General features: G+C 38.9%; 1 protein-coding gene across 5 annotated transcripts; it reads left to right on the plus strand.

Annotated features, from left to right (window-relative positions):
• The first annotated feature begins 544 nt into the window (after positions 1 to 544).
• Positions 545 to 15463, plus strand: LOC102226976 (ras and EF-hand domain-containing protein homolog). Of its 5 annotated transcripts, none has more exons than XM_023326371.1 (20): positions 545 to 643; positions 1073 to 1112; positions 3419 to 3440; positions 3534 to 3778; positions 6297 to 6408; positions 6487 to 6673; positions 7666 to 7812; positions 7945 to 8035; positions 8128 to 8223; positions 8678 to 8865; positions 9026 to 9097; positions 9719 to 9764; positions 9866 to 9948; positions 10019 to 10349; positions 10434 to 10566; positions 11073 to 11154; positions 11314 to 11428; positions 11540 to 11641; positions 11771 to 11847; positions 12182 to 15463. In XM_023326371.1, exons 4-20 carry the CDS (start codon positions 3563 to 3565, stop codon positions 12264 to 12266), a joined length of 2163 nt encoding a protein of 720 aa, XP_023182139.1. In that variant the 5' UTR covers positions 545 to 643; positions 1073 to 1112; positions 3419 to 3440; positions 3534 to 3562; the 3' UTR covers positions 12267 to 15463. The 5 variants fall into 5 exon arrangements, with proteins under 5 accessions (XP_023182139.1, XP_023182127.1, XP_005795922.1 ...); XM_023326379.1 differs by lacking the exon at positions 545 to 643 and adding an exon at positions 657 to 759; XM_023326359.1 differs by having other exon boundaries at positions 3419 to 3778.
• Positions 15464 to 16378: the final 915 nt, after the last annotated feature.

The raw sequence follows: 16378 nt of genomic DNA on the forward strand, positions 1-16378 counted from the left end.
TTTATTCTTGTATGTTGACTTTCTGTGCTCTGAAAGGTACCTTTTAAATAATTATATTAATAATCATCATCATTATTATTATTATTATTATTATTATTATTATTATTATTATTATTATTATTATTATTATTATTATTGCGGTCATATTTAATGAATTACGTCAGGATGAACCTCGTTTGTCAGATTAAAACATTAATTTTTGTCTACTTCATATACACAATGTGTTTCACTTCTCAGTAATATTCTCATTTATTAAATGTGTCTGTAAATATTGGCTGCATGTATGTAAAATAAACTTTACAGTGTAGATTCTAAACACAACCAGACGGAGCGCGTTCTGTCTCCTGTAAACTGTTTCGGTCATTTCCTCTTACTTCCGAAAGAAAAGATGAAAACCTTAGTAGTATTTTAGGTTTTCCTCCACAGCACGTGTCTTACGAGATTTAACTTCCGTGTTGGCGTTGCCAAGGTAACAGCGGATGACTACGCCCCTCCCTCCCCCATGCGCTTCGTCAGAGCAGTGACATTCCTCCAGTCTCGGAGCTGCGACATCACCTGTCCGCGGTGAAGAACCGCTCAGCCTCGGTCCAGCTGCTCAGCCTCGGTCCAGCTGCTCAGCCTCGGTCCAGCTGCTCGTTCGGCGGTGAGACGTTTAATTCCGCTTCTCCTGAGCCAGACTTTGTTCCCGCCGCCCGGGAAACTTGATCGGGTTTAGGTGAAGTGAGAAACACCTTGGCGTCTGACAGAAGTTATAAGGAAGTGCGTTTCACACAGTTTAAGTTGATTTGAGAGCGTGAGTGAGGTTGCGTTTGTTAGAGGAAGTTTCTAAATAACAGGGAGGAAGAGTTTGTTTTATCTTATTTAAACAGGTTTTCTTGTTTATTCTGTCTGTTGCTCGTTTCCTTTATGAAAACTTGCGCTCATTTATTGCAGCTTTTCGATGTTAACTACTTCAGTTATAATGTAACTCTTCCTTTCTGCTGCAGAAGTTCGGTCTGATATTGAAGGAGCTGTGTGTTTATTGACTTGGTGATTTCTGTTTTCTAAAATGAATTTCTTTTTCATTTCTCAGATGGATTAATTCCTACAGGATGAGGCGGGGAAAGTTTCAGGTGAGTTGAGAAAACAAGCAGCTCAGGTGTGTCTGATTAAACGCCTGCTTCCATGTCACCCTGACGCAGTTTGAGACGAAAACCTGAACTTATTTTTATGACATTTCATGATCCGGTGGGTGATTATTGTTCACATGCAGGTCATTCATCACTGCGGCTTTTGCAGATCGTGTTGTTTGGTGGTTTGGACTAAGAGGTTTCTCAGAGCCTGGTTGTGGTTGGGACTCAGTTCGTGACTGCGGTCCGGACCTTAGCGCTGCTAACTGCTGCAGGTGTAACAGCTGTTGCATGTCGAGACCTAAAACTGATAAAGTCTGCATGCAAAGCACACATTGCTCCTGAATGAAACAGCAGCATGGCGGCCAGGCTAAAGTCAGAGGGGAAAAACATTTTCACCTTCACTGATATGCAAACAGAAATCCTGGACATCAACTAGTCAGAAAATATGGATCCTGATGTAAACAGTCCTTGTTTTCCACTCCACCAATTTCAGAAAACTTAACCAGAAATTAAAGTTGCTAACTTTTCTGCTGTGGCTGGTAAATATGATTCATATTTTTTAGTCTTCTGGTCTGACTGGAAATCCAATAAGTTGGTTTTAAGTTTAAGTATCTTAACGCTTAGATTTTCACACAATTCCTCTGATTTTATTTTTTATTACTGATTCAGTGCCGTGGTTTAATACATTTATCTAGAGCCTTTTATTATGTTGTCCTTACCTTCTTTTTTAGGTTTGAAAAATTCCCATTTACAGTGAATGCATCATGAACAGAGGAAAAAGTCCTGCATCATTCTTTCCAAACAGTTTAAACTTGGTTCCCTTATATTTCTCGTCTTGCTCACGCTGACTTGTCGTTTCCTCATGAGGCTCGTCATCCTCGCAAAATATTTTGGTTCAACTTCAAAACAAATTGAGAAAAGTCAAATATCTTCAAAAATATGTGAATTGTTTATTTTTAGTCCAACCTGATGGAATAAATTTACATTGTGGAATATGAAAGATGTTCCAGTGTGAATTGGGATTAGAGTTTGGAAGAACTGGACTTAAATTCCAAATTAACTGAAATTCAACCAGATTTTTATTTATTTATTCTTTAAATAAATAAAAATCATTTGTCTTATTCCTAAAGCAACTTTTTTGCTGTCAGTTTCTCTACATGTATGTTTTTTTGTCTTCTTGTTCATCATATCTATATTAATATGGATCATCACTCATAAATTAATCAAGAATACTGAAGTGCAAGTGGGAGGCAATCTTCCAAACCAGTGCTCCCAGTCTGAGTTACATCAGCCAGTCAATAAAGCAAAGGTTTACCTGTCAGAAGCCATCAGTCTCAGTGGGGAACATCGAATACAAAGAGCAAAGGTCACTACAGGTGATTTCCTGCATGCTTTCTGACCGAACACCTGCTGTGGTCAATTAGGCAAAATTGGCAACCAGTCGGCAAATCTCAAAAGTAATAAAAAATTAAAACCATGAGTGAAAGATCTGTTCTAAAGAATCACTTTCTGAAGCTCAGACTGCACAGAGAGGTGTGTGTTAATGTATCTGACCCTGTGGAGTGTGATGTTATCAGATCCATTGGCCATTTGGCACAAATTGGAATTACAAAAATGGGAATTAAAAACACTTTTTTTGATCAATTTTTACACTAGGATGGGATTTGTTTTTAGGATCAAAAATTGGTGAATTTCACAGAATGCCAATTTTGTGAAAATTGGTCTCATGACTGCACACAAGAGTCATGAGAAAAAATTTAATTTAAATGATTGAGAAAAATCAATCATTTGGTGGAAAAGCCAAAGATGACAGACAGGAAGTGGTAGAATGATGGTATGATGCGTTTAGGAAAGTCCTGGAATATCAACAGTTTTATGAACATCAGCAATGAAAACGCAGCTATTGACACATGGTGGGAGTCGGCTAACGCACATTAGCTTCTGCTAAATACCGTGTTGGTATGGCACTCAGCGTTAGCAGAACTAATGTTTGATTAGTGCGTTAGCGTTAGCAGTGTCCGCTGCTGCTTGTAACCATTTGGTGGCTAAATTCACCTGCACACCACACTTTTCAGTTTTTTTTTTTTTTCATTTTAAGGATTTTGAAATGCTGTTATTCTTTACTGTAACAGTATGCAGTGTACTATTATAGGTTTTTATTTCTAGGTTTCTGGATTTGCCTAGCAGTGTTTTTAAAAGTTTGAAGTGTGTGAATCTCTCTATTTTTGTGATTCAGTAAATTCCTCCTGTTGTATTTACTGGACCAGAGGTTGTAACTAAAGACCCTCCTTCTGTATTCCTCATAGGTTTCATCTACTAATTAAAAAGGTGGTTGCTAAGAGATGACAATCGGTGACATTGCTGAAAGCTTCGGTTCCACAGCAGCTTGAAGCTCCACTTCCTCCATCCCTCTGTCTGCAGCTGGCTCATAGAAAACACTCGCTGACACCATGGCAGCTTTCACTGCGCCGTGTCCTAACATCCGCGCTGCCCGGACAACGCTCCAAACACGAGGAGGCAGCGACCGGACGAGTGCAGAGGAGGACGACTCGAGTAGGAGCCGGAGTTCAGATGTGGGACAGAACACTATCCTGGAGAAAACTCACGAGTTCTTCCAGATGTGCGACACGGAGAACAAGGGATTCATCACCCGCCGGGACATGCAGGTGAGCCTGCTGGTTGGAGATTACACCCAAATTCTTGTTGCATCTTTATTCTTAAATAAATGGATTAATTTGATTAACTTTAATCAGATAAAACCTGATTGTTTATAAGTTTAAATAGGACTTTAGGACATAAGAGCAGAAGAGATTTGAAAGGAAATCTGTAGTTAAATGAAACTGGAAAAACTCCTACTTTGTTTAGTGTTGCTGTTTTCATAAAACCTTTTCATCTCTCAGAATAAAGAATCATTTCTGGCTTTGTTGTCCCACCACTGAACAGAATGCAGGGTCGGCCAGAGCGCTCATTACTGATCCCAAACAGGAGCGTGATGTTACTGTGCAGCTCACTCAAAGCAACACAAAAGAGACGGAGACTCTTTGTCACACAGCCTCTCCACCTGCATTATTGTGCAGATTCTCTGGTCCATCAGATCCACATCCAGGCCTTTGATGAGCCACTTCAATGCTCCGTTTCTATGGATCATAAATACTCAGGAGGAGCTTTGATCTGCTGTTTATGGTGATGATCTGGTAATTAGAGGCAATTCTGCTAAATCAGTTCAACCAAACTGTTTAAATGATTTATACTTTATTTGTGAAATGTTTCAAATCATTAAATCTTTCTGTCAAAGATAAGCTGAGTAAACACACAGAGGTGTTTTCAAGTGATTTAAGAGATGAAGGGGAAACGGTCGTCCAGTCTGGCCCTTTGTGAAAAACTAATTACTACCTAAAGCAAATAAGCGGCTGTGGCGCTCCGGGCAGCAACAGCTGAATCATCTGTCTGATAACGGCTATAAAGTTTTTCACATCTTTGTGGAGGAATTATGATTCAATCTAAAGTGGCTCTACTGGTTTAATTCAGCAATGTGGCCGAGTTTGACTGTTGGTTTAATGTCCTGATTCTGAAACTCTAGTTTCCGATGGATACCCACCTTTAAAAAGTTGGACTTTTGCTCCATCAGTCTACAGATTTTTTATCTCTTTTTGTAAATCTTAGATGAATTCCCATGAAAGCCATTTTTGCCTGGTCTCTTAGTTTTTTTATTTTTCTTATATCATAACCTCTGACCCTAAGTGAGGCACGGAGGCCTGCAGAGTTTTAAGCTGCGTTCCGTTTACCTTATTTAGCTTATTCTATGTAACGGCGTTCCGGTTAACATGGGGAGAATTCCCAGCAGGAAAGTCGTCTGGTCTGGACCAAAGGAAGCGAACGCTGGTTTTAATTTGCTCAGAGTTGCCGGCGCTGCATGTAACGTTGTGTTTAAACTCTTACATGTGTGTCTTGTAATGTAAACAGATTTCCACCACAGATGATCAAAGAAGCGGCCATATTGACACTGTAATTCACCATTATGGAAAAATAATAATAAAATTGTACTTTCTGAATTTAAAGTCTGACTTCAGGGTTTTTTGTTTTGTTCCCTTGACTGGAAATCCAGAGTTTAATTTCCGGCTCCAAATGAATCCACCGCCGGATGTTGTGGACGTTCTGGATGATTTGTTGGAGTAGTTCTGCTGGGTTGGCCTCTCCTGGGAACGTTCTCCGTGTTTTTTCTCAGCTCTCTGGATATGTGACCTTTTCCACACTGATGTCAGATTCTCTCATGTGTTCCTGAATTTCTTCACATCAGAACATGATGTTCTGCTTGGTGAACATTTATCCTACTTCATGTTGTCAGACAAGTTCTCCTAAATCGTTTTCCTTACTCTGCAGGTCCGACATGATTTAGGTCTTAGTTACATTACACTCCAAAAATATGGTGGGTGAATTTGATTTAACAAGAAGGTTAGTTAAGATAACTTTGTTCTGTCAAATCATCATTTGAAATGTGTTTGTGGGATATTGATGGTTTGATTATCTGAAACATTTAGGATAAAAACTAAAGCAGAGGAATCAGAGGCTTTAACTTGGCTCCGTGTAGTTTGTTTACAGTTGAATCAGTTAGTTGGTTCTGACCAGGATCTCCAGCTGGATGGCTTCACTGCTCTGCTGTTTGATGAAGCGATGTGTCTCCAGCAGATAAGACTCTCCAGAACAGCTGGTTGTTCAAAGCAGATGTTTTCCTTTCTGTGTCCAGCTCTGGGTTTTACAGGCGGCTTCAGTCAACATTAAACCGTGTAAACACTGAAAACCACCAGAGGTGTGGCTCTGTTGGCTCACAGGAGATTCACATTACGTCTTCCTCTCAACCTGATGGTTTAAAATAAGCTGCAATGTCAAAGATTTTCCTCTACATAAATGGTTTTTAATTTACAAATGCATTTTATAGCAACAATTTAAAATAATTTGGGAGAGTTTTTGTCTGATTCTCTTCAGCTGCAGCTGGTCTGGTTGGTCATGTTTATCCTGGTTAACATAATCTGGTTTACTGAGATGAGAGGATGAAAATGTGCGTCTTTCTCTTTTACTAATAGTTGCTGCTCCACATAAAACACTCGCATGGCAGTTGTTATAGCTACGGTGACATTAGTGTCCTTGGATTTTGTTAACCTGATGGGTTTTTGTGCTTTCTGACAGAGGCTGAATGGTGAGCTTCCTCTGAGTGCAGACGAGCTGGAGAACGTTTTCGATTCGCTCGATTCTGATGGAAACGGATTCCTCACGCTGGAAGAGTTCTCCTCTGGTTTCAGTAAGTATCCAAAACTAAATATGACTCCAACCTGCATCTGACCCGCTTGTTTATGAGCTCTATTTTATGTTTTTGTAGGTGCATTTTTGTTTGGCCGTAGGATTTCTGTAGATGACATCATGACTGAGAAGAACTTGAGTAAAAGCGTGCCGGAGGTTCTGTACCAGTCCCGGTGGAAGGAGGGTCCAGGCGCGGCTGAGGATGACGAGGAAAAGCACTTTGTGATGCTCATGGAGAGCCTGGGCGCCGGAAGCCTCCTGGAACAGTGAGTTCAGGTTCAGGTCTGAATGTCTGCGCTACGTTTCACAAACTCGGCCGAGGATTTTAGTGAAGAGGACCGGAAGTTTCCGCTCAGCGTTTCCTGTGCTGCCTGTCAGACGTTGGTCCTAAAGAGTAGGAGACCTGCAGAAAATGAATAAGAAGCTTTAAAAAACTTCATCTAAATTTAATTGTTTTAAAACTTGTAAAACATTTTTTCATGGCTTTTTTTTTCATCTATGTCCAACTAAAAGATTGAATCTTGTGTAAGATGTAGTTTATCTCTTAAGATCTGGATGCTGCGTTTAGGGAACTTACTGACTCTGCAGCATGATGAGTTCAGGGTCGACATGTTTGATCATTTCAGTTTGTGCAGCACAGGCTGATGTTCATTTGGTTGGACGTTAAATGAAGGTTGGTGGAATTTTGTGACATTCCTATTAAAATTGCCCAGATGCCCGTTGTTACTCCGTTCAGAGAATCCCACAAAAAACATTTTAAATTAAAGTATTTTAAATTTGAATCAAGTCATAGACCAAAGTTTTCTGCTTAGTGTTATTGGATGCAACCAAACTGGAATTTCTCACAATTTAGTGTATTTTACCTTTTTTTATTTTAGACTTTCATGTTTTTGTCTTTCAATAAGTTTATTTACTGCAACAATGAAATGCATTTTTTTCAAACATTTGAATAGATCTTCAATCCATTTCTGGTTCACCCATTTTCTTTTTTCCCTTTTCAAGAAAACAAAAATTAAGAATCCAATGTTCTTTTTGGTTTTTTTTTTTAACTAATTTCCGAGACAATTACAAAACTAAAATCTTTTTTTTCCCCTCTTCATTTTAATGATGGATGTTTTCATTTAGTTTTTCAGAAACAGCCAAAGCCTTGTCCTGTTCATCTTCCTTTAGAGGGAGTCTGAGTCATGGCCTAGTCAAAGTACAGACTTGAGTTTGACTGAAAATCAGTGGAGTAAAAACGTCTGAACTCTGTTGTCAGCCCTGCAGAGGTGCGCAGCCTGTGGGCCCAGCTGCGCCGCGATGAGCCTCAACTTCTGTCAAACTTTGAGCATTTCCTGGCCAGAGTGACGGCGCAGATCAGAGACGCCAACCAGGAGAAGAGAGACATGGAAAGTGCCCTCAAAAGGTCTGAGATGCCATCAGCCTCTTTGAAAAGTCATGGTTTCTGTCACCTGTTTAAAAAAAAAACCCCACAAATTTTACTTTAACTGCAAGCTCATTTCCTTTTATTGCATATTAATGATTTTTATCTGTTTAGGAAAACAGCAACACATGATGATGAGATCCAGCACCTGTATGAAGAAATGGAGCAGCAGATAAAAAATGAAAAAGACAAAATACTACTGCAGGTAAAAACTGGACAATTATTTTCCAGAACTTTTTGTATTTGGTCAAAGTTTTAGTATTTCCATTAAATTTCTTTTTAAAAACTGTGCTGTAGGACTACGATCGATATCTGTCCCGAAGTAAAGACCTGGAGCTGCAGCTGTCCAGCAAGGAGAAGGACCTGGAGCAGCTCTTCCAGAAACAGAGACGGGTCGGTGGAAACGTTCAGACTTCAGATCAAAACCTTTTATTCATAAGAGAAAAGCAAACAAACCATAAACTGTCTGAGCAGGAAGAATCAGACGCTGGATAACTGATAACATGAAGCCAATAAAACATAATGATGACGTTCAGCATCTCTTCATCAACACTGTTGATTGCATGGTTGCATCTGAGCCTATCAACATGAATAAATTGTATTCTCCAGTTTTTATTAAAACTATATTTACTGGAGCTAAATTCCTAAAACGGCTGCTTTAATTCACATTTCAACAGTTTCATCAACGCAAAACAGAAATTCTGACTGAAAAGGAATAAATTGAGTCTCTGCATGCAATAATGTTTTGCATTGAAAGGTGAAAAGTACTAAGAGAAGAGCAAATGCATATTAAAAATATCTTTAATTTTAAAAGTTTAACCATTTTTCTTGAACAATTTCTATCCAGTTGGAGTGTCAGTGTCAGGAACTCCACAGTGAACAACATGAGACCAAAGTGGAAAACGTGAAGCTGAAGCAGACGAACGACGACTTGGCCCGAGAGCTGGAGCTGGTGAGCCAGGAGCTGACGCTGGCGCAGGAGCAGCTGGGTCTGCTGCAGGAGCAGTCGGCACGACTTCACGAGGAGAAGGAGATGTGAGCAAACATTCAGATCAGTCAGAATAACGTCTGGCTGCTTTTAACATTATTTGCTGTCTCTGGTAGAACCTTGTTTCTTTTTATGTTGTTTTCTCTACTCTGGCTCATATTTGAATTTGAAGGAAAATTACTGAACAAACGGACTATTTTTGAACAGGGAGATCTACAGACTGAGTGAAGGACTGCAGCGAGAGAGAGCGAGTCTTCACAAGCAGCTGGACCTTTTGAGGTTTGACTCCATTTTTGACTGTTTCAGATCGAATGCATGTTGACATTTCAGAACTAGTGGTGGGACTTGGTTTAAAATTTTTAATAAAGTTAATTGCAGTGTCTGTAATTATATTTTATGATAAAATAAGTAACAATTTCAATTTAAAAGCCCTTTTTCCAGCTAAATTGTTAAATAGAAATATGAACTCAACAACAAATATATGTATAGTTCTTTATCAGATATTCAGATTCTTCCACCATCAGATTGGAGAAAAGTGCATTTAATTTCAATATTAACAGATATTTTCCAACATATCAAACATTCAGTGGTGACCCAGCTTAACTGATCGTTGTGTCCTACAGTTTCAGATGTGCAGAAAATCAATCATGTGATTTTATCTTCTGCAGCAGGAAGACATAAAAGAAACATTAAAATGAAGACATGAAATGCTCTTTCTGCTTCCTGCATGTAAAATCAAGAGCTTTATTTACTCTGCTTTGCAGTCACAACATGTGATTGGTCAGGAGACATGAGTAGGCTTTGAGGTGATCAGTAATGCAAAAAGGTGGCGACCCATTTCTACCTTTAAGCATTAACCCCTAAAACAGCCGTTAGTTTTCATCTGTCTTTTTATTTCAGAGAAATGAACAAACATTTGCGGGATGAAAGAGACATGTCCTTTCAGGTGTGTTGTGTTCAGAGATTTTCTGCATTCATTTTCTGTTTTTCAAATCTTTTTTTCCAGAATCGTGTATTAAAAATTGAAAAACAAATCTCACTTTGCAGAAACCAAAAGGAACCAAGAAAAGCTTGAAGCACCGGTCTTTTATTGATGGAGTGAAGCAAGCAAACACCGATGTGTTTAAAAGGTAAACCACACAGAAGTGAAGCTAACGCTCTGGGTTAGCAGCTGCAGCTTCATGTTTGGTGTTTCTGCAGTGAGGATGAGGAGGAGCCGACCTCCACCGCCCTGAGGCAGAACCTTAACGGCTTCTACCAGCCGTCCTTCCCAGCTGAAGCAAGGAGTCGTTTCCAGAGGATTATCTCCATAGAAGAAGACCACCTCCCCTATTTACTGAACAACAGCCTGGCTCAGACCGCACTGCAGAACTGTGCTGAAGTAGAGACTCAGTTGGATGATGAAGACGGAGTGGATGTGATGAGCGAACCTCGCCGCAGGTCATCGCCGATCCCTGAGCAGCAGTCTGAGGAACGGCTGGTCCCGTCATCTCCAAGAGGTCAGCCGGTTGGCAAGGAAACCACCATCAATGTAAGCGTCGCCACATGTAGCTAAGCTGGATTAAAGTAAACCAGCAGGTTTACTGGGCCCAACGTTTCCTTTAATGGTTCCCAGGAGGAAAGCGTTCCTTCGGCTCCTGATCGCCTCTTCAAGGTCGTCCTGGTGGGAAACTCCAGCGTGGGAAAAACTTCGCTCCTCCAGAGATTCTGTGACGACCGCTTCCACCCGGGAACCTGCGCCACTGTCGGTACGCAGTGTAAACATTTTTCACTTCCTGTCAGTCAATGAAAACTAAAACAGGAAAGTCATGTGTTTGGCTGCACTGGTTTGGTTATGACTCAATGAGAACCTGGCCACACCCCTCAGTGTCTCTTGACTCCGCCCTCTTTGGTATTGGTGGAGTTATGATTTCACATGAGGGTTATGCTTTAAATTTCTGATGTCATTCTGTTTTATGAAATTAGATGTTAGACTAAAAATGTGGTTTGCAGTAAATTGATTGAAATTCTCAGGTTCTGCTTCAGTTTTTCTTTCATTTTTCCCTCATTAATTGTTAAATGTAATGGCCACCATTCAACAAATACATTTCTGTCACCTTTGGTTCAGTTTGGACACAGCAGTGGCTCATCTGTTGCCTTGGGAGCCGTTTTTAATATTTCAGTGAATCACAAAATGGTCACTGAAATAAGGAAGATGAACATTAAAATGAATTCCATCACTTTTTAACTTGTGTTTGTGTGTCACATTCTACAGGCATAGACTACAGTGTGAAGACAATAACTGTGGACAACAGCCAGGTGGCGCTGCAGTTGTGGGATACAGCAGGACAGGAAAGGTGAGCTTCATTATGAAAGTGTGGAAATTTAGAGAAGTTCTGGTCTCTTGGATGAAAGTTCTCAGCTTTCTTCAGGTTTTTATGCAGCTTAAAGCACCGTGACGATGGGAGGAAGTGACCAAAAGTCCACTTATAGTCCACTTCCTGTTCCTCCTGCAGGTACCGCAGCATCACCAAGCAGTTCTTTCGCAAAGCTGATGGTGTGATTGTGATGTATGATGTAACTGCTGAGCAGAGTTTCACTGCAGTCAGACAGTGGCTGACAAGCGTCAAGGTAACGAATCCACAGAGTAAAAGTCTGTTTTCCTGAGAAATGACTCTAATATGAACCAGTCCTGTAAAACCAGCTACCTGTCCTAATCTCATTACATCTACTGCTTTTCAGGAAGGCACCGGTGGGGAAATACCCATCATGCTCTTAGGAAACAAAACGGACAAAGAGGCAGAGAGGGAAGTTCAGAAGGAAGTGGGCGAAAGGCTCGCCAAGGTCTTAATTTTAAATAATTACTACAAGTATTATATTTTTATCTGGGGTCAGAATCAGGGTGATACTTGGAAATGCATTTTATCTGCTCTACTGCCTTTTATTTAATCCTATTTTCATGTTTGGTTGAAGGACTGCCAGATGACCTTCTTTGAATGCAGTGCATGTTCTGGAGCCAATGTGGCCGAGTCCATGGTGCAGTTAGCCAGGTGAGCAGTTCATGCAAAAACAGAACATGTTCTTAAATAAGTGTACCACCTCTGAATGCTTTCATGTTTTTGTAAAAGATTTGTTTTGACAATTGGTTATAAAGTATTTAACTTTTTTTTTTATGAGTAAATTCTGATTTGTAATTACTGGTTTTATTTCTAATATTACAATCGGGCCCTAAAACTCAAATTATTTAACTTTCAGAAAACTTTATGCAATAAAAAAATATCATCTTAAACCATTGGAGTCAGAGTAGATGTGAAAACGCGGCGGTGATGTAATCACAGGTAAAAACCGTCTGTGCCTGTTGGAACTGATCATCTTTTATTTTAGAATCCTGAAGGAACAAGAAGACCAGCAGAAGGAGAAAACGGTCCAGCTGATCAGCAGCCCCTCAAAAAGGAGATCCTGCTGCTAAAACAGAAAACACTCAACACAACGTAGCACTACCCTTTAATCAACTTATTAAATGTCCTAGTTAAATCACACGGGCCACTGAGAACACAGTAAATTCAGGTTAGATAAAATAAGTACCATTATGATGTTGTGGGTTAAATGTACAACTAGCTGAAATATTTAGTACATTTGTTTTAGTTGTATATTCACCCTAACTTGAATAGTACAATTATCTGTTCTACATATTTATTTCACTTATGAAGAGCATATTGTTATATTGATATAGAGCCATCATGAGATGTACTAAATGTGTTTCACTTCCTCTATATCATGTTTAACATGACGCATAATAGCAAAGCACCATCATTTAAGTAACTTTGCATGAAACTTTATACCTTTAAAACTTTGGTTAGTCGAGTTTTAACTGATCTAAGTTCAATTCAGTTTATTCATTTCTGGTTATGTGAAATTTCTTCATATAATGTTTGAAAAGAGCATCAGTGTACAAAAGTACTTTAATTGCACATGTTTTTGTTCCAAGTTTAACATATTTAATGTCTCCTTTACTAATTGTTAGGTAGCAATTTATTTTTGATCAAAAATTACAGTTTAGAATATATATATTTTTTTTGTTGTAACTTTTAAGAACAGATTGGATTAATTCTAGATGCCAAGTGTTTTATGAAAATGTTCTGTAATTTTTTATGTTTAAAATCTAGTCTTACTTTTATTTTTGTCACTAATGTTTCACTACTTCAGGAGTCTCGTTAATTTAATGTACATATTTAAATGTTAATAAAGATGTTTGTGAAATTCATCAGTGGACTGTGGCTCACTAAATCATAAAACATAAACTAGATTTACAGCATTACAAAGCGAATAAGTTTATTCCAGCTTCAGGTCACATGACAAAATATAAAAAATAAATGGCAGAAGTTCAGTTGGCATACCAGGTTATTGGTATAACCCTAAAAACAGCAAATTAGGACTCAAACTGCTTTTCTTTTCATGCCAGTACACCTATATGATTCACTTAATATAGTTCACCATAATCCTTCTCTTCCATTTGGCATGTTAACCTTTTTAAAATTTAAAACACTTTTTAAAAGCTATAATTTGTCAAATTGTTTAATTTCTGTAGCAGAGCCTGGATAACACAGGGAGGCTTCTGTTTCCCATCACATGGCGAGAAAATACCTGGAAAACCTATTCCAGGCTCCTGCTCCCTCAATGTGATGGCGCCCTGGGTGAAGAGCCTCGTAACCTATAAAAAACCCGTCACTGCTGACATCTGGTTGACCAAGCAACAACTTTTCCTTTTCAGATGATTTAGATCAACCGATTTTTTAAATAAAAAAGCTTGTTGAAATCTTGGCAATGACATTAAGAGCAGAAGTGAAATGGATCCACTGCTGAACCGGAAATGCAGATTAGGATTTGTGAAATACTACAAATGTTTTTTTTTTTTTTTTTTGTTGCATCGCCTCAAAAGTCTTTTCAGCAAATGTTTTTATCTGAGTTGCTAAGATAGTAAAATCTTGCAAGTTCTTATTCAGGATAATTTAGACTAAATTTTTAAAGAAATATTGGTTGTTTTAACTGAAGCTAATTCTAAACAAGGAAATTTAAAAAATCAAAGTTTAAGGTTTGGATTAATGTGTCGAGGCATTTACACCAGGATAAATGAGTACCGACTATGTTTTTTCTCAGTTTTATTTCTAATGCGGTTACTAACATGGAATATGAACCAGATGTTTGTAGCAACACCTGTAATCCACGCATACACTGAAGTCAAGACAAATTAGTCTGAGTTATAAAGTTGAAGTGGCAAAAAGGGCTGAAAAGCAAGAAATCAGTTTTTAGAAAGCAATCTTTTTTAGTTCATGGGAAAATCACTCTATGAAAGTATTGCACAAGAAGTAATTAATGATGGGTGAATGACTTTAGTTTCCTCATAACATTTCTAACCTTAAAGTTGCAAAATGTTGACATAGTGCTCCTCCTACGACTTCTGACAGGGTTAACCAAAAACCAGAGACTGGAGGAGGCCTGATATAGCATTCACCATGAGAACAATAAGTAGTGCATTCAACCACAATGTCCTTAATGCAGACTTTCAGTGTAAAACACCACTGCCAAAGAAACGGCAAGTTTAAGCACCTTTAAAATTTAAAAAGTTAGTGGAGAGAACACAGCGTGGTTAGAAAAGGTCCAAACCGAGCTCTGTCCTTGAACACACCATGTTTGAAAGAGAGGTGGTTTTGAGCATCAACTGAAAAAACAACTGTGAAGTCTGGAGGTGGCAGTATCATGGTGTGGGACAGATTGTCAACACATGGATCTGGTAAAAGAAGGAATTACAAATAAAATGCTCCAATTGAAACCTACAGAAAAAGTCATCAAACATTTCCATAAGCATTTACTCCCTGTGTCATTACATTACAACATCTGGTATGTATTTCCTGTCAGTGGACCCATTCAATACATGTTTAATGAAGAAAAACATGCATTCAATAATTGTCCCCACTGTGTGATTGAGAAATGATGTCAGAAATTGGACAACTTCACAGCTCAAACTAAAAACCACAAAGTTCTATATGCTGCACAATGTGGGCTTGGTCACAAGCTGCTCACTCACAAAGACAAGAACAGGAAGTAGAACAACCACATTTTCTGTTTGCTCATCCTTGGCTGCACTTTTCACTTACTGATATGTTACCCACTATTGCTAGACTTTTACAAATGTAAACGGTTTCAATTCAGTCAGTCGCTACAGTGCATGACAGTCGTACATAACTAAATTTAATGATTTAGTTCACTGTAAACCCAAAACAGCACATGGAGGAAAAAGTCAAACTAGAGAGCCTGAAAAAAGCATTCAGCCCTTTGGATGTTTCACCTTTCTTATTGCTTTTAAAAAGTAATTCCAATCATCAATTTCTTTTTTTTTTTTGACAAAAAGAAACTCTTTGATGTCAAAGTTTCCACTTTGAAATCAAAAGGGAAAACTTATGCTAATCTAAAAACATGTTTTTGCTAACTTTGAAATCATTTAGTGCACTTAGCTTCTCCAGTTTATTGTTTCCAGATAAATTCTAACATGCTAATTTACTGTTTTTATAAACTTTGGGTTAATTAAATGTAACAGGTGGCACCATTAGGTGTCGCACTCTCCACAGCCTGAGCCTCCATAAAGGGGAAGCTGGATGGTGGCCAAGCGTTCATTTCCTGTGTGGATTCCTGGTCAGAAAGAGTCTGAACATCAGAAGTTGTATCTTCAGAAATACCAACCTCACCATTCTCAGCATCTGACTGAATCTCAGGTTCAGGTAAATCCACCATTTCATCTCCCACCCTGACCTTTGTCTGCACATCTTCCAAGCCATTTTCTTGTCAGATGTCCACACCACTATTTTCAGGGACACTTCTACGCTCCACCCTGTGGACCTGATGAAGGGGTCCTTCCTGACCCACAGGCGCTGTGGACTCCACACTACCCCTCGATCAGGAGGGAGACTTGGTGTACACAAGAAATCATTCAGTGAGGGGTCACAGTAAAGTCCAGGACTTTTATGACCCAACTCCATATAGAGTAGTTCACCCACCTCCTGATCGAGGGGTAGTGTTACTGAAGATACAACTTCTGATGTTCAGTCTCTTTCTGACCAGGAATCCACACAGGAAATGAACGCTTGGCCACCATCCTTCCAGCTTCCCTTTTATGGAGGCTCAGGCTGTGGAGAGTGCAACACCTAATGGTGCCACCTGTTAACAAAGTTTTAAATTTGTATGGTAGGTTTGGTTATCAAGTAGTTAAATGTTTATATTCATGTTTTTATTTTGAAGGGAGTGACGTGTGTTTACGCAGCAGTTCCGTTTCCTCTCTTCATGTTCTTCTTTTTTTCCTCTCCTGTAGCTTTATTTACAATAAGAAACATACAGGAACAAAATAAGATACAACAAAACAAGATATGAATATAATATCTAGAGGAATTCTAGAGCATGGGTTTCAACAATTTAATTTAATTAGTACTACAGTATTCATTAGCTTCTGCTAAATACTGTGGTGATGTATCGCTTTAGCATTAGCAGAACTAAAGCACTAACCCTAAAGTTAGCGCTTTAGCATTAGCA

This window comes from Xiphophorus maculatus, chromosome 2 (genome assembly GCF_002775205.1).
Source record: "Xiphophorus maculatus strain JP 163 A chromosome 2, X_maculatus-5.0-male, whole genome shotgun sequence".
NCBI lineage: Eukaryota > Metazoa > Chordata > Actinopteri > Cyprinodontiformes > Poeciliidae > Xiphophorus > Xiphophorus maculatus.